This window comes from Eubalaena glacialis, chromosome 3 (genome assembly GCF_028564815.1).
Source record: "Eubalaena glacialis isolate mEubGla1 chromosome 3, mEubGla1.1.hap2.+ XY, whole genome shotgun sequence".
In the NCBI taxonomy this organism is placed as follows: domain Eukaryota; kingdom Metazoa; phylum Chordata; class Mammalia; order Artiodactyla; family Balaenidae; genus Eubalaena; species Eubalaena glacialis.
This window is the reverse complement of record NC_083718.1, coordinates 42,998,867-43,026,425: the sequence shown is the minus strand read 5'-3', so window position 1 is coordinate 43,026,425 and position 27,559 is coordinate 42,998,867. Positions and strand designations below refer to the sequence as shown.

Genomic DNA, 27,559 nt, shown 5'->3' with positions numbered 1-27,559 from the left:
TGGGATGGGATGTAGGGCAGAAATTAGATTGGGAAGCCTCTGAGAATAAGTGGTAAGAAAGCAGAGTAAGCTAATGTGGTAGATATTTATTCAGGAAGTTTGCTGGAGAAGAAAAGAGAACTATAAAAGCAGTTTGGGTGAGTAACCAGGGTCAAGGGATAGAGAAATCTGAATGTTTGGTATAGAGAAAAACTATCTTGGTCCATACTACCCTGTTGCAAGGTTCTTACATTATATGTGAAGTGGTATAATACTAACTCTAAGGATGCATATTGTAATATCTAAGCAAGGATGACACTGTAAGCTAAGGATGCATATTATAATCCCTAGAGCAACTACTGAAAAAAAAATACGAAGAGATAAAGCTGAAAAACGTAAATATGACCATGTTATACTTCTTTTAAATCCTTCAGTGGTTTCCTACTTCACGATGAATTTTAAATTTCTTAACATGACTTTCCTATAAATTCCTGTCTAGCTCTGCTGTAACCTGCTAAAGGCAAGTGGAAATTAACGAAGAGCTTTAAGATGAGTCATCTGGATTATAACAGAATTTTAAAAGGATAACAATGATAACAATGTGTAACATAGAGCTGAAGAGAGATGGACAGCAAGGAGAATCAACAAGACAGGGATTGTCAGATAAGAGGTGATAAGGGCCTGAACAAGGGTAGTAGGGATGAGATTAAAAATAAGGGGATTGATTTAAAGGAAATTTTAGAGATGAAACTCACATAACTTACCACTTATGTTTGTGTGTGTTGGGGGAGTGATAAAGGCAAGGGATGAGTCAAAGATGATTCAGATGTTTCAACAGACAAGGAACACAGAAAGAAATCTTTTGGGGGTGAGATGAGATGTCTAGCTCGTAGCTGGAAATGTAGCTATAGAGCTTGGGAGAAAAACCACAGCTTGAGAAGTAGACTCAGAAGTCACTGGCAAATAGTGTAAGGCTGGTTAATTTAGAGCAAGAAAGTACAGACTTAGAAGAGTACCTAAAACAACAAGAGAAACAAACAAATAAATAAATAAAGGAAAACATGACTGAGAAAGACCGGAGACCTAATAACAACCATTAATTAAGTACATATTATGTGCAAGGCAGTAATGTTTTAAGCACTTACCATATACTATCTTGTTTAATTCCTCCCAACCAAAATATTATTATCCTCATTTTGAGATGGTAAACTGAAGTTGAGAGAAGTTAAACAAGCTCCTCTACGGTTGCACAGGAAGTAGACAGTGTAGCTAGGGTTAGAACTTAGGAGCACTGACTCTAAAACCTAACTTAACCACTACCTGATTATGATAATGATACTTTTAAATAATACTGCTACTACTACTGGTGATAATGATGATAATGAAGAGGGCAGCCATTATTCACTGAGCATTCAAAATGTGCCAAACACTGCTGAACAATCTACATGTATTATCTCAAATAATTCCCAACAACCTGTGAGAGAAGTATGATTATTATGCCCAATTTTATAAATAAAAAATTGAAGCTTATAGAGACTTTATTTCCCAACATCACAAAGCTAACAGGTAGCAATGCTGGGATGCAAATCTAGAAAGACAGAGGCATCTTATAACTTGAAAACAAGGTAAATAAAAAAACAAAACTTATGTAAATGGGTGGCCGAGAAAATCTGCAAAAGTACTTGAGTTTACTGAGATAAAAGTATATAAGCAAAATAGAATCATCAAAAGTATGATTTTTATAAAATACCTGACGTTTTAAAGAGATCAACTCCATGTCCAGTTGCCTCAGGATGGTGTTGGCTGCATTGGGGCTACAGGAAACAGCTACCACATCTTCCTGGGTTAAATACATGCCCTTAGGTGGACGGCACTTAGAACGCTGAGAATGATGGCGGTGTTGTAAACTCTGATATTCTCTCCTCCCAAGTCCAATCTTGCTAGTTTGGACAGGTTGGTCAGTATTACCCTGGAAGAATAAAGACAGAATAATAGGTCATTTGGTTTTTACAAATGTATAAACTGAAAACAGTCTATTACTAGTAGAAGTATCTGTTATACTAAGTACACCTACAAAATGCTTCTAACCAATTATATTACATACGAGTCCAAATGCACACACACACAGCAACTCATCAATTAGGGGGAAATAAGCATATAACATAACATATCTTTGATTAATCCACTCAATAAAATGTTTGGTTTCTATGCCCAGAGGACTATGAACAAATGAAAAAATAAGGTGGACTCTAAACTATTTCTGTTTGCTTCAAGATTTCAAGATGGGATATATTTTCCCTCAGCAATAAAGGGGGGGGGGGGAAGCTATAACTTATTAAGTGCAAAGTTTTAAAGAAAGTAAAAAAAGGGGCAAATTAGGAATCATGACAAGTGGCAAATTAGACAACTGGTAAAAAAGAGATAACATTTCATTCTCACTTTAGAGTTGTTGAAAGAGAACTATGCCTTCTAAAAATTAAAAAGGGCACAGGATTATTCTAATCCTAACAACATTTCTAAACTCCAAGTCTATTTATCTGTGAATAAAATAAAGTTCAAATTTGCATTTTGGAAGAGGTTAGAAAAGTTCTAACAATGATCACCATGAACTCTTAAGGAGGATTTCATTATTACTTGCAATATTCTTAAACTGTGATGTAAAAATACAATGTTATTCTGTGCTTCTGAGACAGGAATCCATTAGAAACTTGTGTCCATTAGGCTGAAGGCTATTTCACTGAATAGACTTAATAATCCAATTCTTTAGAAAAGAAGCTCCAAGAAAAGTCACAAAATAATTGTATAGTGAAGTATAATCCACTTTGTTGCTTAAAACTCAACTCAAAGCAACACATGGCAGATTTGATGTTCAGGGAAACTCCTCCCAGTATAGCACTTCTAAAATTGCTAGATCAAGTATTTTTTTTAAAAATAAATTTATCTATTTTTGGCTGCATTGGGTTTTCGTTGCTGCGTGCGGGCTTTCTCTAGTTGCAGTGAGCAGGGGCTACTCTTTGTTGCGGTGCGTGGGCTTCTCATTGTGGTGGCTTCTCTTGTTATGGAGCACGGGCTCTAGGCACGAGGGCTTCAGTAGTTGTGGTGCATGGGCTCAGTACTTATGGCTCACGGGCTCCAGAGCGCAGGCTCAGCAGTTGTGGCGCATGGGTTTAGTTGCTCCGTGGCATGTGGGATCTTCCTGGACCAGGGCTCGAACCCGTGTCCCCTGCACTGGCAGGTGGATATTTAACCACTGTGCCACCAGGGAAGTCCCTAGATCAAATATATTTTTTAAATCTTTTAAATTCATTTCTGAGCTGGCAGAGAGGTGAGGAAATCCCTCAGAGACCAGAAATGATGAGAGGGCAGGAATCCGGAGGGATAAGCAAGGATGCAGGAGCTGACATTTGCCTAGGCTTCAATGGACAACAGGTGCCAGGCACAGAACTTAAAGCCAGAACTCTGGAAGGGGACTCTATCATTGTGCAAAGTAGGAAAAGTGCCCCTGCCCTGCAGAGGGAGAGGATGATAAAAGAAAGTCATGCCTACTTCATCTTTGGCCGAAAGGAAACGAAAGAAACCAAAAAGTCTTCCCTAAGTATCCCTAACCACAGGCCTATATTCAGGCAGGTTTGGGGACTACATTTATAGGAACTGTCTGGCCTGAAAAACCCCAAATCGAAAATTTACTTTGAAGTGTCTCAGGTTGGTAGGGCCTTCAGACAGTTAGCAGAAGTAAAGGCAAACTATCCTCAGAAGAATGCACTGTAAAACTAGGTCTCAAAAATTTTCAACAAATATGTTCCAAGGAAAATGAGCTCACAACCACAAACTGCCAAGCAAGCCTCACGAGTGAAACACAGCAGAAAGCAAACAATAGAATTATATCTGCAAAGGTGACAAATATTACAATTACTAGGTAAAGAGAATACAATAAATGTGTTATATGTGTATAAAGAAATAAAAGAACTGAAAATATGGAATATTCTTATAAGAAATGAGTCTATCAAAACTGACCAAGCAGATATGCAAAAGAACCAAATAGAACACCTAGAAATAAAAAATATTATAAATAAGATTAGAAACTCAATGGATGGGTTACTTAGCCAATCAGACAGAGCTCAAAAGAAAATTAGTGACTTCAAATGCACATATGAGAAAAATGCCCAAAACATAGTACAAAGGTACGGAAAGACAAAAGGATGGAAAATATGAGTGGTTAAGAGACATGTGAAAAGTCCGTTACATTTCTAAAAGAATTCCCAAAAGAAAGAATAGAGAGAATGAGGGAGAATCTATATTCAAAGAGACAACAAATGAGAATTTTACAGAACTTAAGACAGGATTCAGAAAGTACAAATGAATCCGAAGCAAGTTTAAAAAAAGAAATCCATACCCAGATACATTAAAATGAAACTACAGAACACTAAAGACAAAGAAGAGATCATAAAAGCAGACAAAGAGAAAAGCTAAATTACCTCCAAAGGAATGGTAACTAGCCTGACAGCAGACTTCTCTAAAGCAATGACAGAAATCAGAAAGCAGTAGAATAATATCTTCAAAGAATATCCGTCAACCTAGGAGTCTAACCCCAGCAAAACTAAGTGTTCAAGAACAAGGAAGGACATTTTGGACATTCCAAAACTGACTGTGTTTATAATCAATAGGCTCTCACTAAATTAACCTGTAAAAGATACACTTAAGAAAAAAGAAAAACTATTTTCAAAGAAAGTTCTAAGATTCAAGAAAGAATGGTGAGCAAAATTAATTTTAAGCATGTGGGTAAATCTAAACTAACCCCGACTATGTGTTTAATATGAGATACTTTAAAAAATAAGATGTAACTAAAACTTGGCAAAAATAGCATATAAATCAAGAGGATAGTGGCTGAAGTCAAAGCAGCCTAAGGGTCTTATATTAATCAGAATCCCATTAAAAACACCAATATTAGGCTTTAAGTTAAATATGCAGGATAAAATTTCCAGAATACAGAGTAAGAATAGAAATATAGAAACATTCCAAACTAGTAGAGTTAAAAAAAAAAAAATCAAACAAGAGATGGATTCTTAATCCAAAAAGAAGGTCATAAAGGAGGGGAAAGAAAACCAGAAAAAGCAAGTCAAATAGAAGGTAAAAATAAGAAAGAACAAAAATACAAATATCAATGATCATGACTGGTATATAGGAGCTAAACTCTCTAGATAAAATATAAAATCCAACCTATATGCTCCTGTAAGACACATACTTAAAATGTGAGGACATAGAAATGTTGAAAGTAAGCAATAAAGATATACCAGGCAAACACTTAACAAAAGAAAGGTGATAGAGTTATATCAGACAAAATAATCTTGAAAAGTAGAAGACATCAAAAGAGATGAAAGGGTCATTACATATTGATAAAAGGTTCAATTCTACAAGATAAAACAATTTCTATGCACCTAATAACAATAGCTTCAAAATATAAAAAGTATTATTTCTCAATAATCCATCAGATAAGCACATAAACACCAACAAAAACAACCATAGCAAGTAGGCAAGCAGTAACAGAATATTGATTTCAAGCATATAACTGACAAGCTTCAATTAAGACACATAAAAAACCTGTAACCAATAATTAGAGTATGTATTACTCTCAAGCACACATGGAAAAACATTTATGAAAATTTGACATTCTAGACTTGGAGGTTTTAAAACATATCCTCAAATTCCTCAACATTCCAACCACTGAGAAGTGGGACTCTCTCCCATTCTCCTTGATTCTGGACCAACTTTAGTAACTCACTTATAACCAACAGAATGCAGTAGATTTGGGGATGATTACTTTGGAGGAAACCAGCCATGGTCAGAAACCAAATTACTAAGGGACCACCAGGCTAGAGAGGAATGCTAGCTAACAGCTAGTATATCAACTACCAGTCATGTGAGCAAGTCAAAAACCTTTAATAACATCCTACTTGATGTTGAAACATAAAAATCATTCTCTCTAAAGTCAGGAATAAGATAAAAATATTTGCTATCGTAACTTCATTCAACATTATACTGGTGATTCTAACCAGTTCAGTAAGGGAAGAAATAAAAGGTATTATAAGGACTGAAAAGAAATAAAACTGCTATTATTTTCAGATAATATAAACCTCTATATAGGAAATGCAAACTAATCTATAAACAATTAAAGATTTCATTTCTCTCCAGTTTATATGTAGATTCAACGGAACATCAAGTAGCACTTTCCTACTTTGAAGTTTGAGAGCAAAAGTCCAAAAATAGCCAAGGACTTTCACTTTTAGAAGCACTACCAAGTAATGGGACTCATCCTAGCAGCTATCAAGACTTATTATAAAGTTATAGTAATTAAGACATTGTGTGACTGACAAGGGATATATAACTGACAAGAGAAGCAGACGAGAGAGCCATACATACATAGAAACCTCATCTATGATGAAGCTGACATGGCAGACCAGTTGAAAGAAATGAACTCACTTCCATATTAGAAAACAAATAAATAAAAATGGGTCTCTATCTCACAACATAAACAAAACCTAATTACTGAAAGATCAAGGACTTAAGTGTAAAAAACAAAACTTTAAAACTTAAAGAAAAAAATATAGAAGAATATTGAAGTTTGAATATTTACGTGCTTTTGATGAAATAGCTGTTCATTAAAGCATGTAAAGAGAGTAAAAAAAGATAAACTAGGAACTGCTAAACGATCTCTGCAACATATTTAACCAAAGAATTAGTATCCAGAATATGTAAGGAATTCATTAAGAAAAAAAATTTTTATACATTGTCTTTAAGAAAAAGACAAAACCAAACCAATAGATAAAAAACAAACACAAATAAGCATTAAAAAAAAGACACAATAATAGACAACAAACAGATGGAAAAATAATCAGCCTTATTAGTAATCTCATGAACGAATTGAGAACACAATGAGATACCATTTCAGGTTATCAGATTTCTAACATCTTGAAAGTCTTACCACATAAAGTATTGGCAAGGAAGTGGATAATGAGTACTCTCATAGCTCAACAGAAGTACATCAAATGTAGAAAATGATTTGCCATTACCTAGGAAAGTTAAACATGGTTACACCCTAAAATAGCGTTAATACCACTCCAAACAATCCTAGGGTATTATTACTCACTAAGTCACTGCTGGCATTTTGGTGGAACAATCTGTGCTGTGCATTTCAGGAGAGCTGGCATCCCTTTCCCATTATATGCCAGTGGTGCCCATCAACCAAAAACACGTCCATAATTTTTAAATGCCCTTTATGTGGGTAATACTAAACCTAGCTGAGAACCGCTGTCCCAAAGGAACTCTTATATATATGTATCCACGATATGTTCTTATCAGTATTGTTCATAATAATAAAAAGCTAGAAATGATGTCCCTTAATTAGAGAGTGGATAAGTTGTGGCATACGCATACAACGGAAAACTATAATACAGCAATGAAAATGAACTGCAAAAACATGTTGGACAGTAACAAAAAAATGCAGGTAGCTGAACACATACAATATGATTCCATTTAAATCAAGTCTGAAATGTACAAAACTAAATGTGAGTTGCTCAGAGATACATAACTTTGTGATAAAACTATAAAAAAGGGAGTGAATAATTGATAAATTTCAGGATACAGGTTCCCACTGGAAAGAAGGGAGGGGTGCAATAAAGAAAACATACATAAAGGACTTCTGTTTCTTGAGCTCAGTCATGGACACACTGGTGTTTGTTTTATTATTATTCTTTAAATTGTACATAGTCTATGGTATGTATAGTTCATAATTTTTAAAAGTCAAAAATAAAAACCTTTTCATATAATGTGTCAACAACATGAAGAAGCAGCTATAAAGATGTGTGTTAAAGGCAATGATATAGTATCATTCCCTGCGTGGTGTCCCTATCATCTGTGAAAGAACAGAGAAATGAATGAAGCTGCTGACAAACAGTGCCAGTCTCGGACCACAACCTTGCAGTATGTTTTTAACACTTTTTAACTTTTACTCCCCTCACTATATTTGCTAACAGGATGGGATCACAGGCAAACAAAAGACCAAATGTGTAAGTACCATCTCTCATAGTTGGAAAAAACAGTATTCCACATACATACACTTCCTACATAACTAAACCCAAATCCCTAATCTCTCATATTTGTACAGTAATTAAGAATTCATAACATATATTCTCATCTGTTAAAATAAATTTGACTGAAAGCCTACTATCTACCAGGCCCTGTAGTTAAGACACAATTCTTGCTCTTTAAGAGCTTACTACCCAGGGATAGGTAGGCAGGTGAGGGGAAACCAGATGTAAACAAGTACCACTTAGCTCAATGAGTACTGCAATGGATTTAAAGAAAACTAAGGAGGTGGTCAATTCAACATAAGGCACAGGAGAGTTCATAGACAAGCTACATGTTGCAGAGTTATGAGGAATTTGCCTGGCAGATTTGAGAAGAAAGGGAATTCTAGAAAAAAAATGGACCAACAAAGAACAAAAGCTAGGAGAACTAAAACACTTACCTGAAACTCTCTTAGTAATGCGAAATAAGTGGGGTGGGGCAGGGAATGACTAACTAGAAAGACTGTTTTATCCTATGGACAAAGCCATGGAAGGGTTGCAAACAGTAAATTTGGTTTTAAAAAGATTGCTTTGGTAGCAGGGTGGAAGAATGGACTTGGAAGGTGTGGTGCAGAGTCTGGAGGCATGGAGATAAGGAAAATTAAGATAAGATAGAAAATGTCAGTAATTCAGGGAAGAGATGAGAACCTAAAAATAAGGCAGTCACCTAGAAGACCAAAGAGAGAAGAACAAAATTTACAGTTATTTGAGAGAGAGAATTAAAAACGGTAATGACAAAATGAACAGAGTAATTGAGAAAAAGAAGTCCCTAAAACTGAGACACAATGGTTAAAAAGGTATACAGGAATCATAGAATGGTGTTACAAAACTCAAAAAGAGATTTTCAGAAGAAGGGAGGGGTCAATAACTTGAAATAATACAGGAAGCACAAGGAGAGTACACTGAGAAACCAGTCCCTGGATGTGGCAGTTAGGAGGTCACTGCTGACCTATCAGCAGTTTCAGTGAAGTAAAGGGACAGAAGTCTGACTGAAGCAAACTCAAGAGTGAAGTAATGCTAAGGAGGATAATTCTTTCTAGACTGGTTGAGAGATAGTCATGCTTTTAAATGAAAGACTGGAGCTTACTTCTGGGCTGCAATGTAAAGGTTGAAAGTATGGCAAACAGAAGGTCCTAGAGGTAATATGAAGGGATAAGATAGGTCAAACAAGCAGTGAAATTATACAGAACAAGGGGAGGGACCTATCTTACTGTGAGAGAGAGCCATTCAGCTCAGACTGTTCATTCAGTAATTTCATGTTACTGGACTTGTGACATTTTAAAAATCTGATCCTATCAAGTACCAGCAAGGAAGTGCACAATGAGTACTATGTAAAGTGCTAGGGGATACCAGGTGTTCCAGTGTTACTGAGGCCCTGACTTCAAAGAGTTCACAGCTTAGTGGGAAAAATACAATAATTTTAATATAACATCCTAAGTGTAAATATACTCAGATAAAAAGGGTAGTATGGCAGCACAGAGGTTAGGGGAAGGGCTGGAATTTAAGGGCGTTCCTGCTTGATATTTTCTCCATGGAGTAGAAAGTAAAGTTATCTGCTAAGTTTTTTGAGGGGAGTGGAGAGGTGGTAGGTGATGTGTAGAAAAGGATGAATGTTCAAATTGTTGCTTACATAATAAATTTTATTCAACATTTATTATGTACTGGGTACTGTAATAAGTGCTTTCATACATATTACCTCTTTGATTGTCAGAACAAACCTTTTAATTTTACCAATGGAAAAAACTGAAAATTACAGGTTAAAAACTGAGAGGTGCTAAGGGCTACACTGAGATTGGAAACTATTTTTTGTTAGTAGCAACAATGTACATGATCGTGCAATTTTCTCCTGCTACACCAGACCAAGAATAGCAACTGATCCAGCATTGTGGGTTTATAGGGTTAGAGAAGGAATAGCAGAAGGGTGAGAGAAATGGGGAGTCAAAGATACTGGGAAGAGAGCAACTTAAGTAATTGGTCATTTGGTCTACGGTTTAGGGAAACAAGGAGACTTGGAAAAGAAATGAAGGAATCAAGGAATTTGAGAACATTTAGCAGTAGTAAGAAAATCAGTAAAATATCAAGTTAAGAGTAGGATTTATTAAATTTCATTGATGAAAGATGACAAGGGCCAGAATGGGCCATGGCATTGAGTGCCTTAAGAGGAGGAATGGGAGTCATTAAATTGGATGAAGTCACATTCTCCAATTTTCAATGTTATTTTCACTATTCCACAGCTGCCAATACATCACAAGCCTTTACCCATCAACATTTGGTCTATTTTTTTACAATTATGTAATTCCTTGCCTTAATAAATGAGCATGCATATCAATTTAAAACTTTTCTTTTTAATGATTTTAAGTCATCGTTATTATCATTAAATTGAGGAATATGAGTGCTCTTCTAGTTGGGGATTCTTCCATCTCTTCCTTTGATGCAGCTTTCGATTTTCACTGCTATCAGTATACCTGGTACTAATTAATAATTTGTTATAACATGGAATAAACTAAATGTTTTCCAAGAATATTCTACACCTAATATTGTATTATCTGAGGGTGGTTCTACTTCTTTTCTATGGATTAAAGAATAGGCATCGTGGGGAGTTCCCTGGTGGCTTGGTGGTTAGGATTCCGGGTTTTCACTGCTGTGGCCTGAGTTCAATCCCTTGTCGGGAAAGTGAGATACCATAAGCTACTTGGGGCAGCCAGAAAAAAAAAAAAGAATAGGCATGGGGACTTCTCCGGTGGCACAGTGGTTAAGAATCCGTCTGCCAATGCAGGGGACATGGGTTTGAGCCCTGGTCCGGGAAGATCCCACAAGCCACGGAGCAACTAAGCCCGTGCACCACAACTACTGAGCCTGTGCTCTACAGCCCTTGAGCCACAACTACTGACGCCCGTGAGCCTAGAGCCCGTGCTCTGCAACAAGAGAGGCCACTGCGATGAGAAGCCCGCACACAGCAATGAAGAGGAGCCCCTGCTCGCCGCAACTAGAGAAAGCCTGAGCGCAGCAACAAAGACCCAATGCAGCCATAAATAAATAAATAAATAAATAAATTTATTAAAAAAAAAAAAAAAGAATAGGCATCGTGGCAGGGCTTTTATACTTCGGAGTGGATGAGATAACCCCAAAATTACTTAAATCACTGGCTAATTGGAGTTCTAGATGCTACCGTTTTTCCAAAAACCTCCAATTAACATTGAAATTTACTACCTTTTAACCCATTATATAAAAATGTTTTTCTTAATAGGAAGTACTATTCGTTTTTTGGAGTGGATTTGTAGAACAATTATAAGCACCCTAATGATTATCATTACCTCTTTCTTGGCTTCTTTTTTGGGATCATAATCACTATCATTTCCATCCATTGGGTGTGTTTCTTCCACATCATCATCACTGAAAAAAACCAAAGATTAATAAACTTAATTCACTTCCTTTTATTCTATTCCAGTGCTCTCATCAAACTGCAATATACCTGGCTAATAATTTTACTAAATATTCCCCAGGAGTTGTCCTTGGGAAGACGAGCTTTTATAGTTTAGATTTCTGTAGTGTTTAGAAACATTTACCCTTTTAGGTATATAGAATCATTTAAGCAAACATTTCTAGCTAAAAAACAGAGACCCAATAGGAAAGATATTTAGAAAGAAATATCATTTGGGAAAAAGAACACATTTATTAATTTGATATAATACTTATTTTCCAACTGGAGAACTGAAATAATAAGTATTATATCAAATTAATAAATGTGTTCCAAGTGGAGAACTGAAAAAAGGATCTTTTATACTACCAGAAAGATACAGCTACAATAATGTGGACCTCAGTTACTCAGATAACTGTGGAAAGACCATCTTCCAGAGAATATATTTCTTAATATATTCTAAATATATGTATTGAATACATCAGTACTGAAAGGAAGCATTTGTGATTAGTTAAATACAACGCACATATAACTCAGTTGCAAGGTTTGCTGGCTATGATTAACAGTTAAAGAGTTGAAGAGAGTTCTTACTATTAAGATTTCTGATCACTCAGTTCTTCTCATCAGAGCAGAAACATGAATGTAAGGATAAGAAGCATTTACACTGTATTGTGATAATTGTTCTGCCTTAGGAAATACAAGCAATACCTGTAACTACATAAAGGCATTCAACCCACCTGTCACCCTGATTATGTCTATTGGCTAGTTTACGAGCCTGGCGATCCATCAAGCTTGTCCTAGATCGAGTTTTTTTCCAGGAATAGTAATATTTCACAAGGCTAGCAATTGTCTTATCTGGAAGCTTGAAAAATAAATCATGTTAATATCAAGCAAGTTTATTCATAAACTCTGATTAACAGAATGAATAATATTTCTATTATTCTTTGATACTTAGCAAACAAAAGCATAGACAAAAAATATTTTCCCAGGTACCTTTATGAATTATAGAGCTAAAAAATGCAGCTATAGTCATAGCACCCCACCATACCTATGTCACTCACATTTCTAAATAAATATTCCTATTTATTCTGAGCAGGGAAAGGAGAGATAAAATTAAAATGATAAATGATGCAAACAGACTTCAGCTACAAAATAAAGTCTTGGGTATTAAAATGACTAATGATCATGTACTGCTTTGTCATACTGGCAAACAATGACACACACTCCCAATTAAAAATGCTCTCTTTGATTATGGAAGACACTTAGATATATTTGCAAACATTATCTAATTTCCATTCATTCAAGTTAAAAGAGTTTAATGTAGCAACTTCTCAGATTTATATTATTTTGACACAATACTAGAAATTTAACAACTAGAAATAGCTTTTCTTTAAAAAAAAAAAGCAACAGCACCTGAACAATGTTGAAATAATACAGAATTTCTAAAAATTGGTTTTCATATCCAAAGGAATATAAATTTGAAAATAAAATCCTAATGTTGGAAAAATGAAACATTTAAAAATAAAATTGAAATTGTGATTTTTTTCTGAAATGACAAACGTATTTAATAACTCTATTAAACGTATACTTAAGTCATAATAAATGTTAATTTATTACAATGAAATGGCACATAATGATCATGCATTAGAATAGTAGAAAATAAGACTGTATGTAAATATACTTATTTCAAAATGTTTTTAAAAATTAAAATTAGATTGGAAAACTTTTTTGTATTTAATAATTGGGAAGTGTTTAACAATAGAATAAGGTGATCACTCAGGTATGAATCACAGTAAGAGCAAAATTACCATACCATTTGCTGAATCCTGTGAAAGCTCTTCCCATGAAAACTAAAGGCTTGTTCAAATAGGACTTTATCTTCCACTGTCCACTCATCCGGAAAGGGAGTGAAATTAGGGAGATCAGCAAGGGACTTCTCAATGTTATGTTTATGCCAGAACAACATGCCAAGTGCCTTTGAAGAGAAATCATTCCCCTTTGGTTTTAATGGACTTATGTTCCATCACACTTAAGAGAGTTAAACACAAATTAGGTTAAAATCTTAAGCCTATGACTTCAACTGAAGATACACTCACAGTTTGGGGCTTTTAATCAGGGGTGCCCAGGTAGCAGACCTCATTTATTTATTTCTTTTAATCAGGGCCTCAGAACAGTAAATGTTCTTACATACCATATTTGCTGTAGAATCTAGAAAAAGTGAGCTGAGGAGAGTGGCTATAATTACTAAAGCAGGTTTGTAGGCTCATATCAAGACTTTCACTCACATTTATTCATTTGTCAATGTGTATTGAAAAATATGTTAAAAGGAAAAATAACCTGTAAGTCAATACTTAAATGAGACTATCAATTATAACACAAAACTAGAAGTGCTCAGTCAAGACTCAGTAGGAAATATTTATGTTTTAACCTGTTAGAAGTGTATCATGGGCTAAATACTTCTAAGAAGTAAGAGTACCTCAACTGCAACTTTAACAATATTTTACCACATATATTTTTTAATGTTCTTTATTATCATAATATACACAAAGAATTATTATGAGGCATATTAATAACTTCAATGACTTTATTACTAAATCATAGGAAAGCCTGAAATGGATAATTTCTAACAATTCAACAACTTTCCCTTCTATTGTAAGTAAGCGGTAGGCCTTTATCTTTACTGTAAGGTACAGAGTATCATTTAGGGGATAAAGATTTATTTTTTAAGAAGAGATATAGCAACTTTTTAAATAGTGAGTTTTTAATTTCTGTACTTTGGTAATACTCCTTGAAAATGAACATGAGAATGAACATATGTATAGTCACATTTTGAATTAACCTTCTCAAACAAATATTAAAAAGAAAGCCAAGGCTTAAAAACAAAATACGTAATCAAAGTCTGCAAAATCCACAGAATAGTTAACTACATTTAGATAAATATCTCAGTTTCACTGAAATGACTTTCTATTATTTAATCATGTTACTAACTATAAAGTTAGCTCTTAATAATCCAGGTTACAGAAAATTCACTTACTTTATATTAATTCTGATAAAGGTTGATTTTGTACTTAGTCGAAATGAAATTTAAGAATTTCTATTTTACTTTCACTTTTCCATGTTCTCCATTCCCTTATTACTAGGGATAATGAACCATATGCCATATATATCTCCTTTTAAAGTTATCTAATTTTTTTTTAAAGCCCTTTGTGAATTATTTCCTTCAAAATCTAAAAATCTTAAGTATTTCTTTAAATAAAAAGTTTAACTTTTAGGTCTTTTAGGTTAAAAAGTCAAAGAGAATTACCTCTGCTTAAAAAAATTTTCCCTTTTTCTTGAGCATCTGCTAGAGTAATCCTGAAGGCTTTCAGATACTTTAAGAACTCAAAACAGATAAGAAACAGAGGTATCGAGAGAAAAATGTTCAAGGCCTTGAGATAAATAACGTTTATTAAAGCAAAATCCTTGATGATGAAAGGTCAGACTTTGCTAGGACTTCTGTAGTATCTATAAAGTTGGTTGAACTTATGCACTTTCTTAAGACAGAAACTATCATGAGATGTTCTTTGGATTTGATAAATACTGAGGCAAACCTTAATATTAAAATATTTCTCTACATACCTGTTCCACATTGTAGCCATGTTTCTCCTTTGCAATTGCAATATATTCATCCACTGTAATGAAACAATGTTATATAATTAATTATTCTCATTTACTTCATTTGCCCAGGTTGACTTTTTTTTTTTTTTAACAAAGAAAAGTTTAAAAACAATTACACTCTAGGGGTAAAAAAATAGCCAAAGTCTTTTTCCATGAAATACTATAAAAAAGACTTTCACTTCTATGACCAGGATCAGAAGTTCACTTGGTTTAAAATTTTACTTAGTATGAGTTATTTCTGTGACCATACAGCATCTACTTATTAAATTCACTGACATTACTATTATTATTTTTGTATTAAAAAAAAGACCAATCTGTGGTTAGCCAATAAAGCCTAATTACAGTATAAAATATTAGGTAACTTCTATTGCAGTCTTTATTTGAAGAGACTTAATTATTTAAGACCCCATCTCATGTTTAGAGTTTTCCCAAAGCTTTTACCTTCCCGTTTCTGATTACTGTATAAAGGATGGTTTATCTATAGTTTTGCCAGCTATACATAATAACAATTTAAATATGCTTCAGAATCCCTAAAATTTTCTTCAGCTCTTCCTGCTAGCTATACAAAAGATGTCTGAATATTCCATTTTTCTTCATCCTCAATTATTGTAATCAAGCCAGTAGAGTTGTTTAAATAAGCACAGTTTCTATGATGATATATATACTGGCTATTTCAAGGCTTCATTGCTAAGAAATCTGCCACTTCACATTCAGCAGGACTCAGTTTTACGTGAAGTCCTTCTTGATCCTATATAATATATATATATATATAAATAAATAAATTCTTTAAGCACATTTTTGAGAAGCAGTGGTTGAGAATTCTGATCGTAGAACAGCTGGTCTACCTGGACTTGGTTCCCAGCCCTGTCACTTGTTTTTGGACTTTAGGCAATTAACTTGACCTTTTTGTACCTTAGTTTCCTCACTATAAATAGTGATAAAAATAGTACTATATTTAGTACTATTCCTCCTAGGATTAAATGAGCTAATATACGTAAAGTGCTTGAAACAGCATCTGGCCCATTTTAAGTACTTTCTAAGAGTTTACTGTTATTAATAGTACAGCACAGTTTAATATATAAATATGCTATTATTACAATAATGCTGTTAGATTAACAACTAATTTTTATTGATGTTATTATATCTCCCTAAGACTGGAAGCTTTTGATGAAGAAAATCCAAATATTATATTCTATTTAGAACCCATAGTACTTAAACATATGACAGGTCTAAACACATGCTGATTAACAAAAATGTCTTATAGTCCTATAAATAGAAGGCTGAACAATACCAATCACCCTGTGATTCTCAACCCTGGCTATGCATTAGAATCAGTAGGGGAGCTCTAAAAAAGTAAGTCCTGGCTCCACCCCCAAGATTTCTGATTTAATCAGTTTGAGGTAGAGGCCAGACATCAATAGAATTTTTTTTAAAGTTCCCCTAAGTGATTCCAAAGCACAGCCAGGGATGAAAGTCACTGCCCTGTACCTTCAGTTGGATATTCCACATGGACACACCACTACCAGGACATGTTGGCTTTCTGAATTTTGTTTTCCATTTTGCTAAGAAATGCACCATTGTATAAAACAGTGCTAAAACAGCAAAAACCAATGACACCCTAATGCTCAGTTTGTGACTGAAAACCTCTGCCTATAATGAAAATTGAACCAAAAAACCTGATCGTCTCTTTCAGGTTTCTCAGTACACAAAATGTACAATTTTGTGTTTTCTGTTAAGAATACCTCAAGGGCATATAATTCCTACGTTACCAGCTAGACTTTTTGCTGGTATTCTGAAGCTCTTAAATAGGAAGAATTATCAGGTATGCAGAATAATACCCCGTTTTCAATTTTTAGTTCTCTTACTGCATCAATAAGTATGACTAGACTTACTATGCACATGATATATAGGACATCATTAATTTTCATGAAACTAAATAAACCATCATGGGACATCTTTAAGATTTAGTAAATATTTTTAAAAGACAAGCTTATTTTACAGCCACTAGAATAGCTGTTCAGTGGTTTTTGTTTGTTTGTTTTAATAAATCAAATGATAACTGAATGGAGGGGTGGGGATCTTAGTTTTGTTACCTGCACGTTTCCTATATCTGATGTGCCGCAAAGGATCAGGTCCGCTACATCACATTGAAGTCTAAAGCCACACCATGATTCAAGAAGTGCATGGTCAATGATCCAGAAGGTCTCCGTCCAGAAATGGAGAGCACAAAGATGACCTGATTGATGGCTGCTGAAGTCAGTTCTTTCCCCTTTCCTCTTTAAAATGGTAATGATAGTGGGCTCTTGGAAGTTTGAAGGCATTTCTTTACAGCTTCATATACTGAGGAATAGCCTGTGCAGATGTCTACATAGTAACTCCCTCCCCTGCTTGAGGATTTAAGCAGCAATGCCATCAGATCCTAGGTTTTTTCAGTCTTCCTGGGCCTGACACAAATTGGAATGATCAACCCACTATCTTTCAAAAGGAAAAACATTCTAACATAACAAGCTCCATCAAAAAAACAAAACAAAACAAAGACAAACTGATTTCTTATGAGAATCTAAGAGACCCAAAAACAAATATAAGTTGCATTTTGAATTGGTTGATAGATTCCCTATTGACATAAACATTCAATTTCAGAAAACTTACATTTGGCATCTGGGATACTGTGATATGGAGACCATACAAGCATTCCTCCATTGTCTTTATCGCTGTACTTTGTAGCACCTGGGGAAAAAATTAATTATTTTGAATATGATGAACTTTACATTCAAAATAAGTATAAACAAAGTAAGTTTTATTTCTATTTTAGTAAAGTACCTGCAAAAGAGGACAAAGAAACAAAGTACAGGAAAACAAAGGAAGGAAAACAGATATACACTAAATATAGTAAATATACCATTTATAGATACGAACGAAATTTCACAAACACTGAAGCTTACCCTCTTTAAATTAAAAAGAAAGACTTTATTAAGTACATTTTATATCCCTACTTCTTAACGGGTAGTAAATCTGACTTAACCTTCTATACGTTACTTAGGAGTCATTAAAAACTCTGGCTTTAAAACTAGAGCGAACACCTCAGGTGATGAGTTAATTGTTTGGCCCATATCTAAATGGGTCAAGATTATTATAATTTTTAAATACCTGTATCTGCTTTTTATGTTTTTTATTTAATCTTGTTCTCCTTGCTAGGAGTCTGCCAGTTATTCCTTTTTAGAGTTAATTTCATTTATTACTTTTTATATTTATAAAAGTTTGTACTCTGTGTAAGAGGAAAACAAAGTCAAACCATGGAAAAGTTAATAATGCTATTTCTCCTTAATGTAATCTGAGAGTCTACCCCTAATCTAGAAGCATACTATTGCTGTTTCTAATTTATTTCTAATCTGTTATAATCTAAAAAGTCAGAAAAATCAAGCTCTATTGAAACTGCATGTAAATTAAGAATAGACAGAATGCACGAAAGGCCTGACACAGCTATCCCAGAGCCAAGTCCATGCCAGTAGGTTCTGTCTTTAAATACTCGATGGTCCTTTTCTGGCTTCTTCCTAATTCTTAGGTGCATTCAAGTCAATTAAAACTATGAGCTGTTGATAGCCACCAGCAACTAATGACTAGAATTCCAAAATTACTTACAGAAAACATTAATACAATTCTAAGGTTAAACTGTAATCATTTATAAAGTTATAAGATATTCAGAATAAAGAACATTCATTTCCAGGGGTAAAAGTAACTACTATTATACTCCCAACTAGAGACTTTATCTATCAAGCAATAATTTAATGTCATTCAGCCGTTCTTTATTTTTGGAGAATCATAATATATTTATGAGAATCATATACATCACTACTGTATATTCAATCATCAAATTTTAGTTAGAGAATGACACACTGTTAGTGCAATATGAAGCTAAAATTGTTAAGTTATGTATGTTTTACTATAAGGAAAAATCAGGTACGGAGAAAAAAGAATTGAGAGAATACTATAAAAGTATTAGAAAAAGCATAATTACAAAATAAAGCTAAAAGCAAAACATATTGCATTTTGTCATAACTATCTTTAATAAGAGAGGATAAAAATAGGAGCTGAGAATTTAAGAAAATGCAAGTTAGAAGTACATTATCTAAAATTTATATTCAATAAAAATAAATTTCAAGCTGTCTTTAAAAAACTTCTTTAAAAAATATTAAGATATATATTTAATTTTTAACCACATAAAATAAAAACACAAAAGCAAAATAGCTAAACCACTCAGTGGAAATAAAACAGACATCTAAGTTGATCAGAAGCCTTTATTTAATTAATAAAATCTTGCTATTTATAGTGAGTATCCTAAACGTCAATCCTTTAATATGGGACTGATTCTTTTTCACTATGGATTGTGACAATAAGATAATTTAAATACTACTTAACAGAACATGGAATGCAACAAAGAAAAGGCTTCCATTAAGTCTCAAGTCTTAATAGCATACATGCTTAATATTTAGACATATTTCCTTGCATCTGATTCTTGTATTACAGAAAGTCTGAATTAAAATATTTTCATTAAATATCTCTTCTTAAACAGATATAAACTATTTTGGTTTTTTTTGTATTCTTGCCCATGAAGAACAATAGTTAAGTTTCCTCAAAAATTCTTAGCACTGTAATTAAGGGCCCGATCTTCTGACACAAACTGGCATCCAAACTGTGGGGACTAACAGCTCTTCTAATATGGGTGTATGGGTGTGTATGTCTGGAGTATAGAGAATGCCTAATTAGGCATTTCACAATGTTCTTTCCCTGACTCTTGAATTGGACTCCACCATTTTCAATCATATATGTGTCCCACTAGGATCAAAAGATGACTGATGTTTATAGGAAATGAGAGATATCTTAGTATAATGGTTAAGAGTGTAACCACTTACAGAGCCAGACTCCAGGTTTGCATCCCAGCTCTGCCACTTCCTAGCTTTGTCACCTTGAGCAAATTTACTTAATCTGTCTGTGCGTCAGTTTAACCCATCTTAAAAAACAGGGATAATGAGAGCACCTTCTTCACAGAGTTGTTCAAAAATGAAGTGAATTCATGTATGTAAAGTACCTGGCATGTGGTAAGCACTATCTAAGACTTACGATTACTACTATATGCTTACTGAAGACAGTTCTTTAAGTTCCCTTCTTTCTGTACGCTGGAAAGGCTTCTTCTTACCTTATCAATCAAATAAATATATAAATGTATAAAATCTCACGGGGCTCTAACTCAAACGGCTGATGACCTCTCTTACCAACCCTTTGAAAATGAAACTGAATAGCTGAAATGACTTTTTTGTTTTACTGACAACTCAGACCTGATTCCTCTCCTATAAAAGAATAGGAGAAAGTAACTTGCATTATTAAAAACAATTTACCTCTCAGGATGACTTGCATTCAGTAAAGCTTTACCCTTTCCACCATAAAAGTTGAAGTAAACCAAAATATTTAAAGGACATAAACCCAATTTTTATTTTGCTTTTATCTATAACAGTGTTTAAGATTATACCTCAAAACTGTCTGATATTCAGAAATAATACCGAGAATCCAATTTGACTCAGCAACAAAATAACCAAGGCCTTAGAAGTAGCCTAGCTTCTGAATGGATCAAAAATAAACAAACCAAAACTTAGACAGCAAGCAACCACAATTTTAAAAGACTATAGTAGCTCAACAGTTATGAAAATAAAATTATTGAGCAATCAGTTTTTTAAAGTATTAAATGAAACAAAAGTTCAAGCCTTCTGAAAACTTTTAGATCTCCTTAACTGCAGTTGGTAAAATACATTTATGAGACCAATTTGGGGAAAACCAACAACAAAAGTATAATTTTGATTAGGATTTCTATACCAATAGCAAGTTTCAAAGTAAGTGCAAAAATATAAATCTTCTATTTCTTTTAAGATTTCCTTTAAGACATTCCAACTAAGGATTTTGATGGAAATCGTGGAACAAATATTCTATATAAAGAACTTAAATATTGAGATCAGTAAGACACTCCAAATATTTTTTAAATATACTTAATTCACCAATTTCAAACTGAGGTAAACAAAGACATTCCAAGCGGTACACAAGCATGAATTAGTTTTCTGGGAATCAATTTTCAGAACTTCAAACTTCCCTGTTTTCTTTCCCAAGACAATCTGCCTGAGAACTCACCTGCAGTCTAAGCTGTACACTTACTCTACTTCTGACCTCCTTCTTCACAAACACCCTTCCCTCACTTTAAAAAAAAAAAAAAGGCAGGTCTCTCACCCATCCCAAATCTTACAAGAGTACACTGCCTAAAATTTAAAAACCTCTATGATGTCAAATGAACATCAGCAAAGCTCTCTTTTACTCAAGGCACCATGACTATTACAGTTTTAATTAATTACACATTAGTTATAATAACTCAAGCCAGAAGAGATTTAACACTTAGAACCTTATGTTCACAAGAATACATACTATGATGGTAGACAAATTGGATAGGTGATCAGTAATGCACTTTCAAGCACAAAAATGTATTACAAAATTCTGTGAGGAAAATGCACGGAAATGATTTCAAAAACAAAAGGAACAATGTTAGGAGCCTGTTCATATATTTTATAAAATAGATATTACCACATTACTATCGTATTTACATTTAATTGGATGCATTTAAAATAAGTATATAACAACTTTATTTCAAAGTGTTAACATTTTCCATACACTGGAGATTACATTTTTCAACTAATAAACTCAGTGACAAATAACAGTTGTCAACTTAAAAATATGTGAATCTGTTTTTTCAAATTTCTTCTACGAGTATGCAGGCAAAATATTTTGAATGCCACTGCTTTATATACATTAATTTTTACTTAATCTTGTCATATAGTTAATAGTATCTCCCTTTTACAAATGAGAAAACTAAGGCTTGGATACATCAGGTACCCAGTTCATCCAAGGTCACTATGCCATAGTGGCTAAAAGGCATAAGATAAGAGGTAAGACTCTTAATCACCACACAAAACTGCTCCTCATGATGTAAGCATAGTCAGTAGGCACTAAATAAAAGTTGGGGAGGCCTAGCAAAGAATCAAAAGGAAAAGAGTCACCTAAAAAAGAATCAAAAATCCACTTAGTAAATTTTTATAACAGCATTCTTAGCAGTGGTCCATCAATTAGCATAAACTGTTCCTAATCTCCTAACTTCAGTAATTCCAATTTAAATCTCAGTTCTTCTCATATTTTCTAAAATACTCATTTTAATAATTCATTCTTTCTGTCCTTAATTTCTATCGTCTCCTCCAATAAAAATATCCTCCACCAAAAAAATCCTCTTTTAATTTTCCTACACTCTGATCATCATATCTTGATACCTCAGGAATTTTTCTTCCAAATGACTTGGATGGCTACGGGTGGGCAATCTTCATGAAGATAGATTGAGTGGTTTATGAGACTAAAGATAAGAGTACGAAGAAGGGAAAAGGAGAGGAGCTGACCACTTCTCAATTTCTATCATTAATTAATAAACATCTTTTCCTCTTTATCTCTTCCAAAGAAATATGTTTAAGTTCTCACCCAATGATATTGATTGACGTGGGGTAAAAACTTCACACACCACCACAACACTTAGAATAAGATAGAGCAGTGGTACTATGTTGAACGGCATACAGGCTCAAAATTTCCTTGTAAAAGGTGTCTAATAATTGATAATCTACATTTGCTTGACAAGATTTGCCTATAACAACTATAGAAAAGCCCACCTAAGTTTAAATGATAACTGGTTTTAGTTGTGTCCTTGGGTTCAATATTCTGCAGATTATTAAGGAGAAAATGAATACAGGCATACCTCATTTTATTGTGCTTCACAGATATGTTGATCAAGTCTATCAGCACCATTTTTCCAATAGCATTTGCTCATTTCATGTCTGTGTCACATTTTGGTAATTCTTGCAATATTTCAAACTTTTTCATTATTATTACATTGTTATGGTGATCTACAATCTTGGATGTTACTATTGCGGTAAATGGTTAGAATTTTTTAGCAATAAAGTACTTTTTAATTAAGGTATGTACATTGCATTTTTAGACCTAATGCTATTGAACACTTTTATATGCACTGGGAAAACTATAATTCGTGTAACTTGCTTTATTGTGACACTTGCTTTATTGCAATGGTCTAGAATCAAACCTGCAATTATCTCTGAGGCATACCTGTAGATGAATTTAAAGAATATCATATTTGTCCTTATTCTAATAAAAAGTATCAACTATAGTCTGAGTAAATTATTGAGACTATAACTTTAAAAATTGTAATATTTGTGATTTTTCCCTCAAATATTCTACTTAGACAAAATATGCAAAATATGATAACGTAAATTGGATAATACAAATAGTGGCCATGTGAAACCACATAAAAAGTATTCTGTACTTTCAATGAATTATTTTTCAAACTTTGAAATTTGTTCTAGTATTTGCTTGCTTGAAATTTTTTCCAAAAGTTGCTACAGTGATCAGGCCATGGCATGCCTAAATTTGGTCTAGCATGAAGTCTGGGTCTTAAATACAAGATCCTTAATCAACTTGTGTATAGTTGTCTATGAAATATAAACCTATCTAATGGGGCAAAAAGATAGGTATGCTTATTATGTTGCTGAGTTCTAATTTGGAAATAAGTTTATTCCAGAAAAAGCAGTATACCAATGAAAGCCCCAAATCAGAAAGGAATGAATGTATGCAGAATCATTCTTCACAATTATGAAATTTAATCTTCACTGAGTAACTGCCATTTGCCCACTCACACAACCTTGGCAAGAATTCCCCGAAGTATTTTTATTTCCATTTTACAGCTGGAGAAACTGAGCTTTAGGGAGGGCCAGTGACTTGCTCAGGGCACAAAAATAAGAGATGAGTGATTAATTCAGTCTGTCTTAAGCCAGAGCAAGCACTTTCCAAATGTCAAGCTAAAACCTGAGGCAGCACTGTAATGTGAAAGTGCCATTCACCTACTAGTTACATTAATAAAGAAAATTAGTTTCACAACATTTAAAATTATTTGAAGCCCTCCAGCACAGTGATAGCTTTTGAATAAAATGTATCAAAGCCATGTCATTTAGAAGGCAACTCTGATCTAGTGAGCACTCTTGTATCATTGTTTTTACCTGTTGAAAAATAGCCTGCACTGACAATCCTTTTAACACACATTATTTTACCCTCTCCCTTGGGACAAGAAAAGCTGTCTAAACCCTAAAAATCTTTAAATGGTTGGTAAATATCACTTTGCATTGCAGTAATGGGCAGGAGAGGAATGAAAATACCCATCGAGACCCTATAATCAAATAAACATGCTCTTTCCCCCCAAGAAATACAAGTAACCCCTATTAATATCTAATATAGAATTCAAGAGTGTGACAGAGACACAACATTACTATAAGCGGGCAATGGGCAAAAGTAAGTACAAGAAGCGGGGGTGGGGGGTGGGGAAGCCCCTTCAAAGTCTGCCCAAAGCCTGAACTGAAGAGGGTCTGTGGTGGGCTGGGGGGAGAAGGAAACACGCTCCACTCCGAGAGGCTCCAACAAGGGCGCCTCCATATGCGGAACTCTCGCCCAATCCCCGTCCAGGCTGAAATCCCGTGACCGCCAGAGAGCCTGTTTGGAGAAAAGTAGACAGGGAGCCCGCAAGCTGGGTTGGCAGAGGACGCTGGAACCTGGCTGCTAGGGGAGAAAATGTCTCCTTGGCAGCTGCAGTCACTGTCCTGTGGTCTGACTTCCCAGGGCTGGCTCTGGAGCGAGGTGTGCCTCTGGCTTCTCCCCACCCTCTTCCCCCAATCCCATTCGCTCCGCGGCTCCTACACTCTGCAAAGCTGTCGCCACCAAAGCTACACCACCTAGCCAAAAAGAAAGAAAAAAGAAAATCCCGTGTGTGCGCGGGTCGGGCAGGGCTCGCCCTCGGCTTCGGCCGGTGACAGCAGCCCGGGGATCGCCGCCCTGGCAGAGCGCGGGCCTCCGCTCCCGGGGGCCGGTGGTGTGGCAACTGACATTTGCATGGTTCTTCCACACACAGCCCGCACACCCTCTCCTCCAGCTCTCGGCCCCGCAGCCGCTCCACCCCCGGCCTCCGACCCCTGAATCCGCCGAGGGGCCGTCTTCCTCCGTTCACCCCGGGCTCAAGCGGTAGAAAGGTGATGCCACCAGCGGGCAAGTGGCCTCCAAAGGAACCATGTTAACCTTGCAATGCACACATCTGCCCACACGCCCTGTGTCACAGCCCTGCCAAGCGTGACAGCCTCCCCGCCAAAGATGCCTGCCCATCCCAGCCCCGCATCTCCTCCCAACCGCACACCCGGACCCCAACCCCACCCGCCCGCCCTCTACCCCTTCCACCCTAAACCAATCCCAGAAAAGGGGAGACAGGATTTTGCTTAAGCAAACAGATCTACCTGGATCAAATTCAGGGATCCGAGCTTGGTATTCAGCTCCGACTCTCATCCCAACATCTGCAAAGCAAGGTCAAAAAAGAAAAAAAGAGAAAGGCGTGGGGGGAGAAAAAGAAAGAAAAAAGAAAAAAGGAAGAGACACTTAATAAAATATGAAAATTGCTGAAGGGAGGAAAGAAGCGGCGGGTGGATGGGAAGATATTAACTCCGGGCACTCCGGGAGATGGCAGCGGATGGGGGCGGGGAGCTGGGGGGGGCAGAGGGCGGAGGATTGGGCGAGGGCGGAGGGACGGGGGTCGCGGCGGGTGCTGCTGCACTGCACCGGGAGTTCGAGGCTACCGCAGCGCCCGGGCTCCGAGGGGAGAGAGGGCGGGAGCGCGGCGAGGGGAGGGGGCTGGGGGAGGGGAGGAGGGAGGGGGGCAGGCGGGCTGGCTGGGAGGAGTTCGAGGCTACCACCGTGCTCGTCGTCGCTGCTGCAGCCGCTCTCGGGCTCCGAGAAGTGCAGCCCGCCGTTGGTGGACGAGGCGCCGCTGCCACCGCCGCCCGCCGGGCTCTTGGCGCTGCCGTTGGCCGATCGGTTCTTCCCCAGTAACTCGGGCCCTTTCTCCATCATGCCAGGCATGGTAGAAGAGGGGAGGGGGAAAGGTGAGGAGAAGAGGTAGGCGTCAGGGTGAAGGGGGAGATGGCTTACGAGCGCGGGCGGGAGGGAAAGGAGGAGGAGGAGGAGACGGCGGTGGCGGCGGAGGAGGAGGAGGGTGTTAATATGGAGCCGCCATAACCGCCCCGGTCCGGCAGTAGCGCAGTCGCCTCACAACAACCCGCCCCGGCCCCGCCTCTCTCCCCTCCTCCTCCGCCCGCCGGCCGCCCCGCGCAGTCCCCGGCGCCCCTCTCGGCCGCGCCGAGCTCTACGGCGCCGCCGGTATCACTCCGCCCCGCAGGGAGGTTCCGGCCGCCGGGCGGGGGAGGGCAGGAGGGGCGCCGGGGAAGGGGGGGAGGGGAGGGGAAGTCCCGCTCGCCGACGGACCGGGTAACCCCAACCGAGCGCTAATAAAATCGCCGCAGAGGCGCGGCCGCCTCTCGGGCTTCCTTTCTAGGGGGCGCTCCTGAGCGCGGGCGGAGGCGCACGCGAGGCATCCGGACTCTTTGCCCTCTCGGGGCGGAAGGAACGCGGCCGGCCTGAGAAAGGGCCGGTGCGACCCTAGGCGCCCGAGTTCTGGGTATGGCCCCCCCTTTTTTCTAGAGGGTTGCGCGGCGAGATGTCAAGGCAGACCTCGGCGGGAGCGCGGCCCTCTTTGAGATGCTGCGGAGGACCGGCTGCCCAGTTTCAGGGCTTCTCCAACAGCGTCGAGCTAGGGTCGCGCGCTTGCCCGCGGTGGAGTCGGGCGGAGTAACAGGGCGGTCTTCGGGTCCCGAGGCCCAGGTGGCCGGAGAAGTAGGCTCGGTCCCAACCATCCAGACGCTGCAGTTTTGTTTCTGATCCTCAGAACTGGGGCCTGATTCCCTGGAGAGACTGAGGCTTCTGAGATGAGTTCCCAGTGCCGAGCAATACAGCTGTATATTGCTAAAAGGTGGTTGTTTTTGTTGGGTTTTTTTGGTAACCTTTTTCCTCCGTTTTCCTTCTCTTACTTTTTTTTTTTTTTTTGTCTTTGCTATTTCATTAGGGGAGTGGGTGCTGTCAGTTGTGAAATAAAATTAGGACAGGGTCCTTGCCCAGTTGGCGCTTTCTCAGTGCGCTGACCTGCGGTCGAGCCTTGGAGCAGAACTCTGGAGAGGGCGGAGGCCCGGAGTGGAGGTGAGGCCAGAGCTGCAGTCTGGCAGAGTTTCCAGCCTGGCAGGGGATGCGCTCTGTAATGCTTTCCTGAATTTCATTAGGCAGGAGTAGGAACTGCATTTTTCGTTCACCAGATTTGAGGACGTCTGCTCTGCGCCAGGCTGCCTGGCATTGGGGGCTACTTAGGATTTTCTTC

The 27,559-nt window shown here is 37.0% G+C and overlaps 1 protein-coding gene across 8 annotated transcripts in view; it reads right to left on the bottom strand.

Annotated features, from left to right (window-relative positions):
• The window catches only part of RCOR3 (REST corepressor 3), a 49,688-nt gene extending 23,197 nt beyond the window's left edge, over positions 1-26,491 (bottom strand). For 3 of the 8 annotated variants that reach the window (XR_009700583.1, XM_061187507.1, XM_061187510.1), the window contains exons 1-8: positions 26,046-26,491; positions 25,596-25,652; positions 17,827-17,904; positions 15,139-15,191; positions 13,334-13,495; positions 12,258-12,382; positions 11,417-11,495; positions 1,730-1,948 (exon numbers count right to left, since the gene is read on the bottom strand). Coding sequence is in view for 7 of the 8 variants with exons in the window: in XM_061187507.1 (XP_061043490.1) it covers positions 1,730-1,948; positions 11,417-11,495; positions 12,258-12,382; positions 13,334-13,495; positions 15,139-15,191; positions 17,827-17,904; positions 25,596-25,652; positions 26,046-26,214 (942 nt within the window). In the remaining variant the exon portion in view is untranslated. Of the gene's footprint in view, positions 1-1,729; positions 1,949-11,416; positions 11,496-12,257; positions 12,383-13,333; positions 13,496-15,138; positions 15,192-17,270; positions 17,622-17,826; positions 17,905-25,595; positions 25,653-26,045 lie in introns of those variants that run through there. The other 5 variants (XM_061187508.1, XM_061187511.1, XM_061187509.1 and 2 more) reach the window with 3 other exon arrangements.
• Positions 26,492-27,559: the final 1,068 nt, after the last annotated feature.